The sequence below is a fragment of the Galdieria sulphuraria genome, assembly GCF_000341285.1.
Source record: "Galdieria sulphuraria unplaced genomic scaffold scaf_40, whole genome shotgun sequence".
NCBI lineage: Eukaryota > Rhodophyta > Bangiophyceae > Galdieriales > Galdieriaceae > Galdieria > Galdieria sulphuraria.
Genome location: NW_005178435.1, coordinates 106,634 through 122,572, shown reverse-complemented (window position 1 = coordinate 122,572; position 15,939 = coordinate 106,634). Strand labels below are relative to the sequence as shown.

The window sequence follows — 15,939 nt, the reverse complement described above, 5'->3', positions numbered from 1 at the left end:
GATATATCTTATCCATATTCATCACTTTGTTTTCTCTCTCTTCTTGTTGTTGATAAAAGAGTATCTCATTATCTCTATGGAATAAACAAGTTTGCATAGAATCATGAATATCATTGCTTGTTGTGGTTGAAGATGGAACTTCGACGTTTTACCCAACCAAGTGCCACAAAACCTACTCATACAACTGTGAGTAATAGTGAAATAGCCAAATGGAATATATTGGATCGTCCACTTACACGAGTAAGTTGTACTTGCAACTCAAGTATTGAAAGCTAATGGACATAGAGTAGAGAGGAACTATATTTGTCCACGTTTTCGTTTCTCTTCGCAGAAGCAGTGCAATATTTACAAACAAGAGTCCAACAAGTATCAGAATTAGAAGAGAAACTCAATCAACTAGGCTATCGAGTGGGACAACGAGCTCTTGAACTTTTATGTTTCCGGTGAGAAAGGTGAATAGTGTTTTCATAACAACTTATGGGCGCTTTTAGAGAAAAGTTGAATCGCAGAGAAATACGACTCGTTAGTATTCTTGGATTTATACGAGTTCAACTTTGGAAGTTTTTGTTTAAAAAGTCTGCAGACTATTTAAAGAAAGTAACTGATCGAGAAGACGAGTGTAAGTGGACACAGTAACTTACTACTGCCACATTGTTGGAAACTTTTTGTGAATAGATTATATAGAAGAAGAAGAACCTTTGGTGAATCGTTATATAAGTGTTCCCAAAGACTTTGGTCAATTGAACTGTGCAGCGTTCATGGCAGGAATTATAAGAGGTGCTCTCGATAGTGCAGGATTTGTAAGAAGTCATACTTGGATATATAGAGTGTTATTTACTGAGTGGAAAAATATCTAGACTGCTTCCGTATCTGCACATTATATTCATCGAGAAGAGAAGAGTCGACTTGCTTTCACCGTAACTATTTTTATGATTCGATTGGATGAGAGTGTGATGAATAGAGAACGTAAACTTGCGGGTTAAATGAGTATTGGCAAAGAAGGAATATGGATCATTTTGTTATTATTTTGTTCAAAAGTAGTGGGAAAGTGGATCATATTGGTTGGCCAACTATCACCTCCTTGTTCCTTGATAAAGTTTGTAACTCTGTGTTATGATGCACGTTGTACTCTACTTCCAGTGTCAGATAAGTCAAGTTTTTCCACTGCAGTGGACATCCCTTTTTCAACCCAAGTTGTTGTACTACAAGCAACAGGCTGTGAACTTGTGTACAAGGAGTTGCTAACTTGGAATCGTTCCATTGTGCTTGATGACTCTTTCGAAGTCACTAGGAATATTTTGGTTGGTGCAGTACAACAAGTTGGAGCTCCTCAACCACCATCAATAATGAATTGGTTGAAAAGTCCCATTTTCTGGTTGGTTTTTGTAGGTATTGTATTTCTGTTGTTTGTTCCAAGTCTTGCACAAATACTAGATGACGACTTGTACGAGGTAAGTCGTGCACCTTGAGATAGTGACAAAAAGTTATTTGAAGAATACCATATACAGGAGTTGATGGGAGAGAAGAAGAAGAAACAAGAGAGTTGTGTTGGAGAGGAGACCCATCCCACTTTAGGATATCGATATATCACACAACATAAAGACTAGTGACTATTCTTTTCCCAAAGTATGATATCGATAAAATAACAACAAACAACGTCCCACCACCAAAACACCTATGGAGAACCAAACACTATATATAGTTCGCCAAATGTGAAGTAAAATAAACAATGAAGAGACACAACCTATACTAGCAACCATAATAGCTTTGGCAGTATAATCATAATCTCTCCAAGCAGATAGAATACCATCGAGAATATTAGAAATGGCTGAAAATGGCATAAAGAAGGCAGCAATCAATAACAATTCTATAAAGCATTGCCTGTTAAGCATATTTCTATAACAACAATATGGAAAGACTACACTTACTAGGAGATATATGCAAGACTCGAGGATCATTTGTAAATAGACGAGGTAGAAAGTGACAAGATAAAGCAACGCATAATGCTATTATAATACTAATTCGTAAACCCCATTGTAATATTCTATAAGACAGTATTCTCATATGTTGTTTTCCATCACGAGCCACCCAATAGTTGGCAATCAGACTATCCCTTTATCTACACGTTTATTCAAAGGATTATAACTTCATAACTTACCTTTGTGCAGCAACACCTAATGGCCACCAACTAGTACCCACTACTACCCATATTTGTTTTACAATTTCCACAGAAGCTGCTTCATGAATACCCAAACTTGCTCCTTTGGAAGTGGCAAGTGCAAAAGATGATCGATCAAATATACTTCTCATGGAGATGGATAATCCTGGTCGCAAGACGGTCAATATTTCATGTCGACTGGGAAGTGGAAAGAAATGTGAAAGTTTTAAGTGGCCTTGTTGGACAAGAAAATAAAATAAGACAACTAAAATGATATCAAAGAATATTTCAATGGTCTACAATCAATGTATTCTTACTTGTAGAAGCTGCTTGAGATACTGCAGTAGCCAATGCAGCTCCAGTTACTCCCAGTTGCATAGAGAACATAAAAATGGGATCCAAGCAAAGGTTAACCAAGTTGGAGATAACAGAAGCATATACTGATTTTTTCAAATCTTGCAATCCTCTAAAAGCTCCAGACAATACATAAAATATCAAAATGATAGGCGCAGCAGTTGCCCTTACTCTTAAATAAGAGGCAGCTGAAGGAATCATTGCAGGAGCTGCTCCTACTTTATAAAGAATACTAGGAGCATATACGATAATCAATATGGAAACAAGGGTTCCGAATGCCAAAGCTATCCAAATAGAGTGACATATAACTTTGGATATTTCAGTCTTGTCATTTCCCGCAGCTGCAGCGGCTACAGAAGAAGTCGTAGTAATGACGAGAAAAAAGAACAAAAATGTAAAATAGCCGAAAATAGTATTACTCAAACCTACACCTCCCAAAGGAATGCTACCCAATCTACCTACGTACATTGTATCTACGAGAGCTGATAGCGGGTCTAACAGCATAGAAGCATAAGAAGGAACAGCCACAGACCAAATGATGGAATCATATTGGTGACCATTTAAGAAAGGCTTAAAAGTTCCGTTAGTGTTGCTTTGTGCTTCCACATATACTTTTGATGGTTGGCTGACATTACGGCTTTCTTTGTTCTCAGATGGAAGCCTACACATAAGGATACTTCGCGTAATAGGACGATATGTGCCCGAGTTGTGGATTGGATGTTTTGGTCGATCAATAAGAGGACTCCATACACTTTTCTTCTTTCCTTGAAACGCATCACCAAGTGGAAGAAACATCATACCAATCCATCCACACAATCCAAAAGTCGTGTCGTTGTATTACAACACGATTGGAAATTCTACTAATAACAATATATATATATATATATATATATATATATAAATATATGGATATCCAAGTTGAATGATTAAGTTGTCTGAGTGACAACAATGGAAACGATGTTGTTATTCAGAAGGAATTGATGACGAGAGCGGGTGGTCATAGAGGAATACTTCCAAAGAGAGGGAAAAAGGAGCAACTGTTGAAACCTGGAAATATAGATACCAAGCAAAGGAAAAAGATTGAAAAGTAAGTATGTGTTATGGATAAAAAGATTGAAATGATATATGTAAGTATTTACCTATGGATATGTAGACGACGTCGAAAGCTGTTTTCCACTTTATTTTCAGAAAAACGTGTACAAAGAAGAAACTTGGCCGTGGCCACTTGGTATGTCGTAATAGTCTACCTCTTGTATAGCATCCAACTATTATAATTATTTAGGGATGCAGAGAGACTTGAGGCGATGGTAAAAGTTCCCAAGGTGCCTATTCAGATTATGTATTCGTCCACTATGATTAAGCTTGTGAGTGAACTCTAGGGGAAAATATTTCAGACGTTGGGTTATTTTGAGTCTTCCAAACAATATTTGGATCCTTTGGAAGTGGTAAGATGATTCTAGCAAGAATGAGAGTGATGATCAGTCTATCACTGATAAATCAATTATGGTATATCAGTTGTTCTTGGTGGATATAGGAATACTTCAATTACAAGTCGGTGAAACAACAGCTTCTGTGCAATTAGCATATCAATTGGCTGTAGAAGCCGGAGTCGATTGGAATGCGTTGGTGTTGCTTTGGAAGAGTAATTGCGTCTTCTAACTTTCCCAGTTTTCTGGTGTATGCACATCTTAGGAGACTAGGGTTTATCGTTCGAAAATCGTATCGAAATGAATTGCAACTTCCCTATTCTGTTAATTTTGATGTCTGGAAACCAGGTACTTGGAAACGAAGGATCGTGGTGAGTGATATTGTTTTAGCGTTGAATGGGTTGACCGATGAACAGAATAGAGAAACCCATACTTTTATTGTATTGTTTGTTCCTTTTTGGATCGTCCTTTGATATGGGAGCAGGTCCAAATGGTTTGTAGGCGTTTATCTCCGATCGGTGTTCGGCTGGCTACAGTGGTAAATAGTTTGTATGGTTTGTTCTGTATGAGATTGTAGAAAGCTTCCTAGGAACGTTCCGCTGTTACTTTTTTTGATTGTTCTGACGGCTCTTTATGGAGTAAGGTTGAAGAAATATAGTTGTATATTATAAACACGCGATAACATTTAAAACCATTCTGAAAATCATTTTGTTTCTCTCTTTTGGGAGATTGCGATTCTTTCATGTCCACTGCAGTACCTAACAACTCCAAGGACTGTGGAACGCTGTTAAAAGCTTTCTCAGAATGTGTAGAACAACAAGTCAAATGCTCTTCACAGCTGAGAGATTATATTAAGTGTGAGCAACAGAGCTTTCTTCTAAGGTGGCAAAAGAATCACCCCGCAGACCAAAATAACAAAAAGAGGAGAGTCACGTTGAAGCATTATGATAACTTTGGAACTATTGTGAATGAGCCAGTTGAACTTAGAAAACAAGAAGAAGATAATAGCAAACAGGAAAAGAGGCAAAAGGAGCCAAACAAGCAGAGAGAAACGGAGCACAAAAGCCTTTCGAGTTATCAGCAACGTTGGGGTAGTTATGAACCTATGAACGATGGTTTGCCTTTGATAGACTTTTGGAAAAGCTATTGGAACAATAGTAGAAGGATATTGACGACTATGCTAGATGGCAGGTATGTAGAAAAAACGGAGAGATTTGGAAGAAAGATATACAGGCACATGGAGAAGGAGTGGGAATATGTACAGGAGACACTGAGAACTTTGAAGAATAGTTGGAAGAGCAGAAAAGGACAAGGATAAAGTATGGTTTGTATAGATATTGTTGATAGATACGTATTTTTATGTTTGCAAATAATGATGTAGTTTTTTATTTGTTGGAGTCATTAGCTGTTTTTAGATAGTACGTGTTCCTTTTGCATCGTGCAATAGCAAATTATCATTTTTATTGTGGTATACTTATTGATATGTAAATAAAGTGTAACAAGTTTATTCGTGAATAGTATGAAACGACGACTTGATGCTTGGTTGGTTGTGTGTCAATGAGCATCTTTTCACAAGAATGTGGAAAACCATGAAGTATTGTACTAGAAATGTCATGTCAGTATAATCTATCCAATCTATTTGAGAAAATATTCTCATAATGAGACTCGTGAGAATGGGTTATGACGTTGAAAAGAACTGAGCAGTTATAGCATGAACAAACTAACAACAATGCCTCGTCACTTGGCTCCATTCTGTTTCTCAAATTGGAGAAAAGAATTGCGCGTTCATTTCCAAAAAAGCCAAATACGAATATTACTCATATCTATATCTGTATATCTATATATATATATATTTGCATATATGTACTTTCATTGCCATCGTATTTCTGAGGATAGGCAAAAGATATGATATCGATATACTATCAACTACATATAGCTCTACAGTCAAATATAACAAAAAAGGTATTGTTATCCAAAAAATCAAGTATTATGAGGCGACAGACTCGGCACCGACATGCGTGGTTTCTCTAACCAACCTTTTTATATCGTCCCTATTGATTTTCCCATCTTCGTCTTTATCCAAACGAGCTATTGCTTCTTCTACAATATCTTCTGGAAAATTCGTGGCCAAATGTCTGCAGGCTTCTTTTACCTAAACAGAATGAGCAACGTAACTCTTTACAATCGTTGACAAACCTCTGAAATATCCATTACACCATCATTGTCTAAATCCAATAGTTTCAATTTGATTCCAAGCTTCTCATCTGCACTTTCCAACTGCTTCTCCAGTTTAGCAATAAATGTTTTTAGACGCTTCACCTCGGGAGAAGATAACTCCTTAGACTTGTCATCCAAAGCACTGCTTAGTTTCGACTCGGCTTCTCTCAATTCCGCTTTGATTTGCTCCAATTCAAGTCTTTCATCTTCCACAGCTGAAGCATGAATCAAATCTTCGAACGACCTAGCCAACGATGCTAAAAGTGACTCTTTATGTTCAAGTTCATGTTCTTGGGCAGTTTGTGGACTCGACGATGCAGCACTTGACGATGCTTTGGATGTTTCAGTGCTTGCCACATGCTCTGTTACATCTTCCACAACTTGAAATACTTGAGAAGCGCGATTTGCAACAGCCTTGGCAGACTCTGCAGCCTTTCGTGCTTCCTCTTTGGCAGCAGCAACAGCAGCAGCTGCTTCCGATATACTGGTGGTAACCTTTTTCTTCTTCTCGGTATCCATTCGAGCTTCCCTTTCTCTTTCCATCTGTAGTAATCTCTCTTGACGACGAACTTCCGCCAAACGTTCTTCACTAGTCATCTCATGCTTCTCACTACTACTAGAAACAGTATAACGAATGTCATCCAGCACATTGTCAGGCATACTAGAAAGGGTCTCTTTCAATGCTTCTTCTGGAACTTCTGTATAAAAGAATGCACGGGAAAGAATCATTAACGAGGATGGTACTTCCTTATTCTGAGATAGCTCCAGCCAATCCTCAAGTTGTTGTCTTAACTGCCGCATAGAAACTCCAGCTGTACGAATGCCACGGTCACGACAAGCTTTGACAACTTCTTCGTCAGTCAAGGAAGAAACTCCACCCTGTCAAAACAAGTCAAAAGTCTCCAAACACTCTATAACACACTTACTTCCCACATGATCTGCATGTCATCATTCTTAATACTATTCAAACGAGCACGCAGTCGATAACGAAGAAAATTATCACTTCCTTGAGGACTAATGCCCATATAACGGCACATGGCCACAAGCTGAGGCCTATTCTCGAAGTTGAGCATGTTCAATTATCCATTTCAAAGAAAACTTACCGCACTAAGCCTTCTAAAGTGATTTCGTCTGAAAATAAGCGAGAAAAGTGTAATACTGCATGTCTTTCCACACTCTTTCCGGAACGTATTTGTTGAAGAAATCGAGTCAATTCTTCTGCTTCGTTTCTTATTTCCTGTCAAAATATATCAGCTTTCTGTTTCTAATATCCAAACTACAAAAATACTCACAGAATCCTTCTCTGAAGAAGACTTTATCTTTTTTGCTTTCTCTTCCACAACATCTTGCAGATATCTTGCCATCTCTAGGCGAAGCTATCCACAGCAGTTATGATTGAATCTTTTCACTATCCAAAGATATTTACCTTGAGTTGTTTCTTTAGTTCTTCTTCCTTTTTCATTCTGTCTTGAAATTGGCTAGGAATCATATTGGGAAATAGCTACAACAAATCAACTTTAGAACGAACTAAAATATCAATAAATAGGAACCCATCATACTTTTAAAGCAAAAGGTAGGGCAAATTCCATAAAAGGAACGATAACAAAGAATGAAAAGGGGATCAACCTGGCCAGATCCGCTCCTGTTCCTACCAATAAGTTCCGTTCACGTCGACTCAAGGGCTTTCCTTGAGTTGCTCTCTTCAAAATCCCATAACTCACTCTCACGTCTGCCTATTTTTATTTCATTATATCGGAAACAAAAATCAAAAGCGAGATACTAACCGCCAATAACTTGCAACCTGTCCAAAAGTGTTTAACAAAATCGACGGTCCACTCTCGTGCCGTCTTGTACCACTCAACGACAAGCTTTGGATTCTTGACAGCCTTAGAAGCTACGCTCAAACTTTAAGTTCTCTTCTTAAGCAATAAATACTTACTGCCCATAAGTTTTTGGCTAAAAACGTCAAACCTTGTTTAGTTACATTCCATAGCAGTTTAGGTAACTTTCGAATGTAGTTCACAACTGAAGTGGCCAATCGTTGTAGACTTTCCTACAGAAAAAAACTCAACAAAAATCGAGTCGAAGCAAGTCTAGACAAACTTTAAGTTTTTGAAACCAAGACTGGCCTCGTGGATACGAGACAAAGGTTCTCTTTTTGTTAGAAGTAAAGCAGGAAACTGTTCGTTTTTCTCCAATGTGATAACGAGAAAGAAGTCTTTTCTGATTCACGACACCAACAAGAACTCTGTTTTGCGAAAGCTTTTTCAAATTGACAGAATCCAGTCTTGCTTGTTTTTCGATTTTCAAAATCTCCAGTAGACCTTTGTCAAACCTTAAAGAGTTCCCAAAGACAGTTTCGTAATAATAGGCTTTTCGACTTTGTTCTATAGAATATTCCGCGCGTTGTAGCCGGGAGCCATTTACAAGTGGATCCAACAGCCGCCCTTCAGAAGGAAAAGGGTTCTTGTATCGTAATATTTTTGAAACAGAGTCCCCGGTGCTGACAGAAACTGTTTTCTCACGTAAGGATTTTCTACCCAACAAGACCAAAAAGTCTACTGGTTTCAGTTGGTGAGCGCGTTTATTCATTCTTCTAGTCAACCCGGAACAACTCTGCATGTTGCTGAATGGCACAATTCGTCATCGAATATAATTACAAATCTTCGACGGACAAGTTGACTGACTGCGAAGGATTTTCTTCGATAGGGTTACGAAGATACATTGACCAGCAAAAAGTCAAAGAAACAAGTAGAAGTTTTCAAAGTGTATAAAACTAATTGTTTTTGAGCCTCCAGAAATGATTGTGGAAACAAATAAACTCGCGTCACTTTTGAGTAAAAAGTTGAGACAAGGGTGGTGCTTGAGACTTGTGTGAAGTTGAAATTTGTTCGTTGTGAGTTATATGACCTGAGAAAACTTCATTAAGGCTCCTATCGCATTCAAAGTATGGAATAAAGCCAACTATGGACCTTTGCATATAACCAAATATAGAAAAGAAGCAAGTGACGTGTGAAGTTTACTCAAAGATAAGGACTCGACTAACATTGCGGAAAGACTTTGTCTTGTGGAAATGTTCAAATTTTTGAGCCAAGTCAAAAATAAATATTCTGGAAAGCAAACGTCTATTTCCAAAATATCTTCTTTTGTTGTTCAAAGATTCGAGTTGTCCTCGATATTTGTGAAACGGTCACTTCAAACCAACGGTTTAACCGTTCATACTATATAGAGTAGGGACCTATTCACCTCAAACAGGGACATTCCAACGAGCTCGCTGAACCATAGAAATTGTTCATAGACAGCAATTGGTGTTGAGCATCTTCCCTCCAAAGAAATTCGCTGTCTCGTCATTTAGCTGTCCATGCTTTTTGTATCGTATTGGAACAAGAATCATGTCTTCTATGGACTCTAATTCTTATACTTCTGAAGTATCTAATGATAGTGCATCAAGTTTAGACAGTCAGGATACAACAAGTAACCAAGGAGTAACAAAGAAATCAAAAAACAAAAGAAACAAAGGAAAAGGCAAATGGAGGAAGAAAAACGACTTTAACCATTTGAATACTGATACAACGAATAAGATTCTGTCGAGGAAGGAATTCCAAAGTTCCTTTGAAAAAATAGTTGACTTGCTCGATTATGACGGCTTAATTTCAGAAATAAAAGCAGAAAATGAGACTCTCGTCACTTTTCTCTCGACACCTTCTACAGTACAAGTAAGTTGAGTATGCAATAGCGTCCTATATGCTTTTGATCAAGTTGCTCTATAGGTGTTAATATGTTTGGTAATAGAAACTGTTGAGTTTCCCGCAGGTATGGAGGTCGATTCAAACAAGTTCAAGTACAAGGTAAGTGATTTCCAAGTCCCTGTAATACTTGATAATGTTTCAACTTGAAATAGTTTCCGTTTGTGATTTCCGAAATATTATCTATGGAATGTCTTTCTCTGGCTAGTTCTGGCGCTCTTAATGACGATACGCTGAGTTTGTTTTTCAACTTTTTGAGAAAACCTGACAAGGATCTTGAACCTGCTGCAGTAAACATTTTTGCAAAAATTGCGTCAACATTTTGTCAAATCTATGAGGTATATAATTTATTATTTATATAGTCAAATGTATCCTTTAATTTTCTCCTCTATTATCTTTCATTAGGAAACTATTTTAGACTACGTTCAGAGAAACTCCTGGATATTAGACTCTTTGCTAGAGAAAATTCATTTCTATCCACTGGCCAACTTTTTATTGCAGCTACACCTTCCACCTCTCCCATTTACAGAAGGATGTGATTCTTCCACAGAAAGTGCTCAGGAAATGACTATTCATTGTTGCTATGTGAATGATTATTTTCTTTTACATCATCTTGCAGAAAAATTTCTTCCTAACTCTCTATCCCATTTGACTGAGACTCAAAGACAGGAAACTATCCATAATGCTGCTTTTGTATTCCTTGGTCTAGCTTTAAGAACCATTCCCTATCGTGAATATATCGCAATTCCTCCTGAACTTGACATTCTTTGCGAAATTTCGCTGTTAGGATCATTATTAAGCTATGGATTGGCAGAGGCAAATAACAACTTAGAGTGTCTGAATGATAGCTGGTACTCTCCTGTACTGATGAATGCTTTAACTATCATTTATGAGATACTTGGAAGTCTAGTACTAGGTTCAAAGAATGATAGATGGAATGCTGATGATCGCTATTCTACCGCAATCTTGCTTCAGTTTGTTCAACAAGGAATATGGGAATGTTCCAAAGACACCGAGAGACTTGTCTTCGAAATTGAGGCAGAGATTGTTCCCAAATTTGGTCAACTTGCAAGTCTTCTTTCGATGAATAATGACCAAGAGAAGAACAAATTGAAACAGAAACCTCGTTTGGGAGGCCTACGATTGAAAATTGCCGAGTTTTTTTTAATTTGTTTAGTGACTTGTAGTAAGGTGAGCTTATCGTTTTTCCATCGCTCTTTTCCATGGCATATATGTCTTGAATGTAGGATACGATCATAGAAATTTTCAATTTTCAAGTTCCGCAGCTTCTATTGACCTTATTTGTGGAATGCGATATGTGCAACATTTTGCAACATCAAGTGGCTGCACTATTGTCTTTTACACTCCAGAAGACGGATGCCGAGCTCAGCATTTGTCAGAAATTGTGGATTTTAGAATGTCGCCTCTTTTCTTGGTTTATTGATGCTTGGGAGTTGAATTTTATTTCGGTCAGTACTACTACTTGTTTTGAATGGGCGTCAAATGACACCTTCTATTGGCTTTAGGAACAACAACATCATATAAGGAAAAGTTACATGGGTCATCTCATTCCTCTAGGCAATACTTTAGCCACGATGTTAGAAGAATACGAGAATGAATTGTTCGAAATTATCGACGATGACGTTCTTTCTAGTTTCGAGAGAATTCGTGACCATGATTTGCAAATAGAAAATGAAATCCAAGCCACGGAAATAGGAGGAAGTCATCCCATTTACTCAAATGAGGAGAGGAAGTCCAACAAGCTTCAAGTCGATACGCTTGGAGTGGACTTTGACCAAATCATGGGTGGAATCATTTCCTCTGATGTTGCCACCATTCATATGTTTTCGGAATATTTGTATGAAGATGACGAGGTAAGATGGTTGCCAAGCATAGTGGTATGGAATGATTGAGTTTTTGTTTAGAGTCCGACAGAAGAGGACAATCAAGACGACGAAGATAATGATGATGAAAAGATACAAATGAGTCAAGTAGAAAATGGCAATGAAGATGAAGCTTTGAATATTGGCAGTATATCTAAAAAGATAGTAACCAAGTCACTTGGGTCATCTCATTCACCAGAAAGTTCTTTATCTAGTCGTTTTGCACAAATGTTGGCGATGAATGCTTCAGATATCGTACCCGTATCCAACAGAAAACTTTCGTTGGAGAGGAACAACAAACCTCACAGAGAATCTTACGAAAAACTGTCTGAACCAAAAGAAAACACAGAAAAGGATATTTTTGAGGATGATAGTTTTCTCTGGGCGGTTCATGATGAAGAGGAAGTCAAGGAAAGTACAGCGGAGAGAGACAACAAGTTAATCTCAACAAAACATAATACATCTTCCAAAGTTCGGGCTGACAACTCGAAAAACTTTGTGAAAAGGAGGACATTTTTGTCCAATCATCAGTTATCAAATGGTAGTCAGTCTGCTATGCAACAACCGAGTGTCATTTTAAGGGACAGCCAAGGACATGCGATTGGAACGATTCATAGTTCGGCTCATTCTAACAAGAAACAAGAAACAACGATTCCAATCGGATCATCTCATGAAACGACATCATCTCAGGACAAAAAGAAACCTCAAGACGAAAAGAATAACGACGAAACTGACGAAAAGGACAATGCCAAGCTGAACCAACCGATAAGAACATCAGAAAGTCGAATTCCTCAATTGCTGAATCAAGACCTTACTACCAAAGCTATGCTTCCTCAAGGAAAAAGTTCTATCGTTTCTAATGCTTCAAAACTATATCGGCGTAAGAAGGAAACAGATGAAGTAAAAACTGCACAATACAAAGAACCAGCGTGGCAGAAAGATCACAATGATGTGTTTTCTACATTGGTTAGAAACTTTATGCAGAATTCCTTCTATAGAAATCATAATCAAAACAGCAGTTCAAGAAAGACAAACTAAATATGGATCTTTTCAAGGTATGTTTTGAGATATCAATGCATCTCCTTGTTATAAACAATAAATATGTCGAGGAGAATTAGCTATTTGACTCTAAAGTCTCATTTTCGATTGCTCTCCACAGAAGGTCTCAAAGAGAATATACGTTGCTTTATAACCCAATTTGAAGCAACACAATGGAAATGATTGTTAGTGAACTGGTTTGTCGATATTCTGGTATAAAACTTATTCCCACTTCCTCTTCTTTTGAGTTGCATATATATATATATATATTCACAAGTACAGCCAGCAATGAGCTTGTCACTTACGACTCAAGTAATACATGATGATAATCACCTTCCAAGTTGAGACAAAGCTTGCTATCCACAAAATTTAAAGTTAGTTCTATTCTAATAGTAAAGAAGCTGTAACGGAGAGGGGAGTCTTAAGAGCAACTTGTAGAACTTGAAAGAACAGAGAGGCAGTAGTTTGACTGTTTGTAGTATGTAACAGCTGATTCAATATCAGAACTGCTGAGAAGGGAGTGAAGACACCATTCTCACTTTTAAGATTTTTATATAGTTGACATAATTGAAAGGGGTAATAAATGAACTCTATCTCGATAAGGAAAGAAAAAGAAAGAGAGAGAGAGATAACTTTCAAGTAGTTTAGTTCCCTTTCCATTCCTTTTTCCCAAAGATTTGATTGTTTGTTGTGGGATTTAATATGAGCTCCCAAAATAAAGTCATCGAGTGTTTCGTAGCTCAACCGCTTAGCCATACAGTACAAAAGGTTCACGGTGTGGTGGTTTCTCAATTGTTTACAAGTACAACCTCCACTCCTTTTTGTTCTCGTTGTTCACATCGTGGTAAGTTGAACCCTGCAAAAGTTTGCTTCTAACGAGGACCACGTTTGTCAGGAGTGAACTTGGCGTCACAATCTAACGTATCGCATAAACTTTTTCGCAGTAGAGTTTCCACGAGGCATATCAAGATCTATTTACAGTCAAGACAATATAGAGTCAACTCTCCTCTAAAAGTAAAAGCGACTGTGACGGAGATAGACTCTCAAGATCAACTAGATCAAGAACTAGAAAAGGCAGGATCCAAGCTTACCATCGTAGATTTTTCTACTACTTGGTGTGGGCCCTGTAAAGTGGTCGCTCCCAAATTCGAGGAACTCAGCGAAAAATATCAACAAGTGTTATTTTTGAAGGTTGTTGGGGATAAGAGCGGGGAAACCAACGTAAGTACAGAGATACGAAGGACTATCTATTCACCAATAGACTTTTAGAAAATAATGAAATCTTTCGGTATTCGAGCTGTTCCAACTTTCAAATTTATAAAAGGGAAGAAGAGTATTTATGAAGTTGCTGGGGCAAGAATTGATGCTTTGGAAGATGGTATAAAGAGCTATATGTAGTTGTTGCAGGAAGTGTGGGTTGTTATGCGTTTTGATATTTTCTATTCGAAAATAAAAATATTCTCGAGGGAACCCAACTAAAAGAAAGAGCCTAGCGTTTTATGTCAGTTACTGAAAGACTTTAAACGTTTTCTTTGTTCAGCTCTTCAACTCTTCCGAATGTTATCAAAACCGAACTGCCTGAAACACTAAAGGAATAAAAGCAGCGAAAGCACCAGACATGATACCGTTATTTCCCATCAAATGCCTAAAAATATATACACACAAATTGTAAGTACACGGGAAATCAGCCTGTTTTGCTTATATTACAAACTATTTCTCCATAAATTTGGAGGTATCTGCGTGGCAGTTGCTGCACAACCCGCAAGGAAACCTGCCGAAGCAGCATTCACCAAATTATTCCTAATTCCAGCACCATAAAGTACACAACGAGAGAACTAAACTTGTCAACTTCGTCAATTAGCTATTAATAATCTATCATACCGAAAAAACCCCCATCCAAGCTCCAAACGGGAGGGCCTTATTGCCGGCTACAGAAACGATAGTTTGCAAAAGCGGCTGACCACGAAAGCCCATTCGATAAGCATCTAAGCCTCCAGAAAGACCGCCAAGCGCAGCTCCTATCACCGCCTTGTATTCAGTAAGTTGATGGAATACTACTAGCCATTGCAAACTACTCACTCCAGACGCAAAGCCTGATAAGCCAGAAACCAGACAGTTTTGTCTATATACAAGCAATGGGATTAAACTCTATGAAACCAAAATTTGTAAAGTCTTAGTCATAGCAATGATTGCTTACCAGTCCCTGTGGAGCACTTCCGTCCGAGTGCCCCATAAAGAAAGAATAATGGAATGCGGGTTTGAGTATATCCACACAAAAAGACATGTCATTCGAAACATGTTATTAAGAAATCAATGCGACTTGTAATACCTTTAAAACAAACAGAGAAGAAAAAGAAATACTTTAAATATTTAAGAGATAGTATCTTGTAAGTCGTTTCTACTTAATCCTGGTTCTTATAAGCAACATCAACTAACACAATCTAAGCTCCTAAGCCTTGTTTATACCGCTGTCGGTGGAATAATTTGTCTTGTTATCAGTGGTGTATCCATATCTTCATCATACTCTTCATTTTGTGTCCTAATACAGGGAATATAACTTGCCAAAAAAGCAAGTCTATTTATCCACTTAGGAATTGACTTTCCACATAACCTTTCACACAAGTCATTACTAAAGTGATTACAGTTGTTGTAAAACAAGGAATATGAACTCCCAGGATATTCTGCTGCAACAATACGAATAAGGTGCTCCACTTCGTGTTCGGAGTACAAAGTCTCACCTATGAGAATGCTCTGACGATATATAGCTCCAACTGTTTGTTTTGGAGGGACACTGAAAACTCCTGTCTCCATACTATTGTTTGCACCAAAGCTATACTCTTTACCAAATATCTAGCAAGTGCAACAAGTTAATATTTTTTCCAGTAAAAGCTTCAAAATACTCACTTCAACACCACTATGAAAGAAACCCAGTCCGAAAAGTATTAAGTAGTTGTTAACCTTCCGCAGTCGTTCTACTTCGTCTGGATGGATTAGGTCATAAACATGTAGGACTACGGGAGTACTAAGACGAGTCAGTACCTATTTCACTTCACAAGAATATAACACTGCACCCCAAGTTATCTTCAAGTAAACGACTCTCTGACATGAAAAGTTAT

General features: G+C 37.7%; 10 protein-coding genes across 13 annotated transcripts; 6 read left to right on the top strand and 4 right to left on the bottom strand.

The window, feature by feature from the left end:
- Positions 1-82: 82 nt before the first annotated feature.
- Positions 83-1,337, top strand: Gasu_44350 (uncharacterized protein). The gene is made up of 5 exons (XM_005704564.1): positions 83-240; positions 286-443; positions 492-619; positions 676-800; positions 858-1,337. Exons 1-5 carry the CDS (start codon positions 133-135, stop codon positions 981-983), a joined length of 645 nt encoding a protein of 214 aa, XP_005704621.1. The 5' UTR covers positions 83-132; the 3' UTR covers positions 984-1,337.
- A 5-nt stretch (positions 1,338-1,342) lies between these two features.
- Positions 1,343-1,637, top strand: Gasu_44340 (uncharacterized protein). Its single transcript, XM_005704563.1, has 2 exons — positions 1,343-1,451; positions 1,509-1,637. The coding sequence occupies exons 1-2, from the start codon at positions 1,347-1,349 to the stop codon at positions 1,605-1,607; spliced, it is 204 nt and encodes a 67-aa protein (XP_005704620.1). The 5' UTR covers positions 1,343-1,346; the 3' UTR covers positions 1,608-1,637.
- A 4-nt stretch (positions 1,638-1,641) lies between these two features.
- Gasu_44330 (multidrug resistance protein, MOP family) lies at positions 1,642-3,382 on the bottom strand. 2 transcript variants are annotated; one of them, XM_005704561.1, is made up of 5 exons: positions 2,476-3,382; positions 2,159-2,423; positions 1,929-2,107; positions 1,745-1,867; positions 1,642-1,692 (listed from the first exon to the last, which is right to left on the bottom strand). In XM_005704561.1, the coding sequence occupies exons 1-5, from the start codon at positions 3,308-3,310 to the stop codon at positions 1,676-1,678; spliced, it is 1,419 nt and encodes a 472-aa protein (XP_005704618.1). In that variant the 5' UTR covers positions 3,311-3,382; the 3' UTR covers positions 1,642-1,675. The 2 variants fall into 2 exon arrangements, with proteins under 2 accessions (XP_005704618.1, XP_005704619.1); XM_005704562.1 differs by lacking the exon at positions 1,642-1,692 and having other exon boundaries at positions 1,862-2,107.
- A 50-nt stretch (positions 3,383-3,432) lies between these two features.
- Positions 3,433-4,626, top strand: Gasu_44320 (tRNA-splicing endonuclease subunit Sen54). Of its 2 annotated transcripts, none has more exons than XM_005704559.1 (8): positions 3,433-3,599; positions 3,666-3,740; positions 3,795-3,834; positions 3,892-3,957; positions 4,028-4,134; positions 4,181-4,310; positions 4,361-4,477; positions 4,529-4,626. In XM_005704559.1, the coding sequence occupies exons 1-8, from the start codon at positions 3,493-3,495 to the stop codon at positions 4,595-4,597; spliced, it is 711 nt and encodes a 236-aa protein (XP_005704616.1). In that variant the 5' UTR covers positions 3,433-3,492; the 3' UTR covers positions 4,598-4,626. The 2 variants fall into 2 exon arrangements, with proteins under 2 accessions (XP_005704616.1, XP_005704617.1); XM_005704560.1 differs by having other exon boundaries at positions 3,645-3,740.
- A 6-nt stretch (positions 4,627-4,632) lies between these two features.
- Positions 4,633-5,567, top strand: Gasu_44310 (uncharacterized protein). Its single transcript, XM_005704558.1, has one exon. It carries the CDS (start codon positions 4,682-4,684, stop codon positions 5,255-5,257), a length of 576 nt encoding a protein of 191 aa, XP_005704615.1. The 5' UTR covers positions 4,633-4,681; the 3' UTR covers positions 5,258-5,567.
- Positions 5,568-5,591: 24 nt separating this feature from the next.
- On the bottom strand, positions 5,592-8,772 carry Gasu_44300 (calcium-binding EF hand family protein). Of its 2 annotated transcripts, none has more exons than XM_005704557.1 (10): positions 8,260-8,772; positions 8,096-8,209; positions 7,941-8,042; positions 7,716-7,889; positions 7,583-7,657; positions 7,449-7,532; positions 7,260-7,393; positions 7,083-7,209; positions 6,136-7,035; positions 5,592-6,091 (listed from the first exon to the last, which is right to left on the bottom strand). In XM_005704557.1, exons 1-10 carry the CDS (start codon positions 8,746-8,748, stop codon positions 5,927-5,929), a joined length of 2,364 nt encoding a protein of 787 aa, XP_005704614.1. In that variant the 5' UTR covers positions 8,749-8,772; the 3' UTR covers positions 5,592-5,926. The 2 variants fall into 2 exon arrangements, with proteins under 2 accessions (XP_005704614.1, XP_005704613.1); XM_005704556.1 differs by having other exon boundaries at positions 7,083-7,214; positions 7,265-7,393.
- A 10-nt stretch (positions 8,773-8,782) lies between these two features.
- On the top strand, positions 8,783-12,900 carry Gasu_44290 (SIT4 phosphatase-associated family protein). Its single transcript, XM_005704555.1, has 8 exons — positions 8,783-9,386; positions 9,545-9,872; positions 9,927-10,004; positions 10,058-10,240; positions 10,308-11,093; positions 11,150-11,371; positions 11,429-11,776; positions 11,828-12,900. Exons 2-8 carry the CDS (start codon positions 9,549-9,551, stop codon positions 12,821-12,823), a joined length of 2,937 nt encoding a protein of 978 aa, XP_005704612.1. The 5' UTR covers positions 8,783-9,386; positions 9,545-9,548; the 3' UTR covers positions 12,824-12,900.
- A 592-nt stretch (positions 12,901-13,492) lies between these two features.
- On the top strand, positions 13,493-14,267 carry Gasu_44280 (thioredoxin f). The gene is made up of 3 exons (XM_005704554.1): positions 13,493-13,667; positions 13,719-14,044; positions 14,093-14,267. The coding sequence occupies exons 1-3, from the start codon at positions 13,526-13,528 to the stop codon at positions 14,219-14,221; spliced, it is 597 nt and encodes a 198-aa protein (XP_005704611.1). The 5' UTR covers positions 13,493-13,525; the 3' UTR covers positions 14,222-14,267.
- A 4-nt stretch (positions 14,268-14,271) lies between these two features.
- Gasu_44270 (uncharacterized protein) lies at positions 14,272-15,102 on the bottom strand. The gene is made up of 5 exons (XM_005704553.1): positions 15,021-15,102; positions 14,903-14,971; positions 14,705-14,851; positions 14,531-14,658; positions 14,272-14,468 (listed from the first exon to the last, which is right to left on the bottom strand). Exons 1-5 carry the CDS (start codon positions 15,054-15,056, stop codon positions 14,387-14,389), a joined length of 462 nt encoding a protein of 153 aa, XP_005704610.1. The 5' UTR covers positions 15,057-15,102; the 3' UTR covers positions 14,272-14,386.
- A 29-nt stretch (positions 15,103-15,131) lies between these two features.
- Gasu_44260 (uncharacterized protein) lies at positions 15,132-15,932 on the bottom strand. The gene is made up of 3 exons (XM_005704552.1): positions 15,895-15,932; positions 15,728-15,845; positions 15,132-15,673 (listed from the first exon to the last, which is right to left on the bottom strand). Exons 1-3 carry the CDS (start codon positions 15,927-15,929, stop codon positions 15,284-15,286), a joined length of 543 nt encoding a protein of 180 aa, XP_005704609.1. The 5' UTR covers positions 15,930-15,932; the 3' UTR covers positions 15,132-15,283.
- Between the last annotated feature and the right edge of the window lie 7 nt (positions 15,933-15,939).

Coding starts and splice junctions, on each gene's coding strand:
- Gasu_44350 (XM_005704564.1), top strand. CDS start 133: ATGGAACTTCGACGTTTTACCCAACCAAGTGCCACAAAACCTACTCAT. Junction 241..285: donor TGGATCGTCCACTTACACGA/GTAAGTTGTACT, acceptor TAATGGACATAG/AGTAGAGAGGAACTATATTT. Junction 801..857: donor CTCTCGATAGTGCAGGATTT/GTAAGAAGTCAT, acceptor AAAAATATCTAG/ACTGCTTCCGTATCTGCACA.
- Gasu_44340 (XM_005704563.1), top strand. CDS start 1,347: ATGAATTGGTTGAAAAGTCCCATTTTCTGGTTGGTTTTTGTAGGTATT. Junction 1,452..1,508: donor TAGATGACGACTTGTACGAG/GTAAGTCGTGCA, acceptor TACCATATACAG/GAGTTGATGGGAGAGAAGAA.
- Gasu_44330 (XM_005704561.1), bottom strand. CDS start 3,310: ATGATGTTTCTTCCACTTGGTGATGCGTTTCAAGGAAAGAAGAAAAGT. Junction 2,424..2,475: donor ATCTCAAGCAGCTTCTACAA/GTAAGAATACAT, acceptor ATATCATTTTAG/TTGTCTTATTTTATTTTCTT. Junction 1,868..1,928: donor AGTCTTGCATATATCTCCTA/GTAAGTGTAGTC, acceptor AATGCTTTATAG/AATTGTTATTGATTGCTGCC.
- Gasu_44320 (XM_005704560.1), top strand. CDS start 3,493: ATGACGAGAGCGGGTGGTCATAGAGGAATACTTCCAAAGAGAGGGAAA. Junction 3,600..3,644: donor CAAAGGAAAAAGATTGAAAA/GTAAGTATGTGT, acceptor GATATATGTAAG/TATTTACCTATGGATATGTA. Junction 4,478..4,528: donor GTGTTCGGCTGGCTACAGTG/GTAAATAGTTTG, acceptor AAAGCTTCCTAG/GAACGTTCCGCTGTTACTTT.
- Gasu_44310 (XM_005704558.1), top strand. CDS start 4,682: ATGTCCACTGCAGTACCTAACAACTCCAAGGACTGTGGAACGCTGTTA.
- Gasu_44300 (XM_005704557.1), bottom strand. CDS start 8,748: ATGAATAAACGCGCTCACCAACTGAAACCAGTAGACTTTTTGGTCTTG. Junction 8,043..8,095: donor TAGCCAAAAACTTATGGGCA/GTAAGTATTTAT, acceptor GTAGCTTCTAAG/GCTGTCAAGAATCCAAAGCT. Junction 6,092..6,135: donor GTGTAATGGATATTTCAGAG/GTTTGTCAACGA, acceptor CATTCTGTTTAG/GTAAAAGAAGCCTGCAGACA.
- Gasu_44290 (XM_005704555.1), top strand. CDS start 9,549: ATGTCTTCTATGGACTCTAATTCTTATACTTCTGAAGTATCTAATGAT. Junction 11,372..11,428: donor GGGAGTTGAATTTTATTTCG/GTCAGTACTACT, acceptor TATTGGCTTTAG/GAACAACAACATCATATAAG. Junction 11,777..11,827: donor ATTTGTATGAAGATGACGAG/GTAAGATGGTTG, acceptor GTTTTTGTTTAG/AGTCCGACAGAAGAGGACAA.
- Gasu_44280 (XM_005704554.1), top strand. CDS start 13,526: ATGAGCTCCCAAAATAAAGTCATCGAGTGTTTCGTAGCTCAACCGCTT. Junction 13,668..13,718: donor TTCTCGTTGTTCACATCGTG/GTAAGTTGAACC, acceptor CACGTTTGTCAG/GAGTGAACTTGGCGTCACAA. Junction 14,045..14,092: donor ATAAGAGCGGGGAAACCAAC/GTAAGTACAGAG, acceptor ATAGACTTTTAG/AAAATAATGAAATCTTTCGG.
- Gasu_44270 (XM_005704553.1), bottom strand. CDS start 15,056: ATGGGGCACTCGGACGGAAGTGCTCCACAGGGACTG. Junction 14,852..14,902: donor TATCAGGCTTTGCGTCTGGA/GTGAGTAGTTTG, acceptor ACTGAATACAAG/GCGGTGATAGGAGCTGCGCT. Junction 14,659..14,704: donor CTTGGATGGGGGTTTTTTCG/GTATGATAGATT, acceptor TGACAAGTTTAG/TTCTCTCGTTGTGTACTTTA.
- Gasu_44260 (XM_005704552.1), bottom strand. CDS start 15,929: ATGTCAGAGAGTCGTTTACTTGAAGATAACTTGGG. Junction 15,846..15,894: donor TTACTTGAAGATAACTTGGG/GTGCAGTGTTAT, acceptor GACTCGTCTTAG/TACTCCCGTAGTCCTACATG. Junction 15,674..15,727: donor TCTTTCATAGTGGTGTTGAA/GTGAGTATTTTG, acceptor TGCACTTGCTAG/ATATTTGGTAAAGAGTATAG.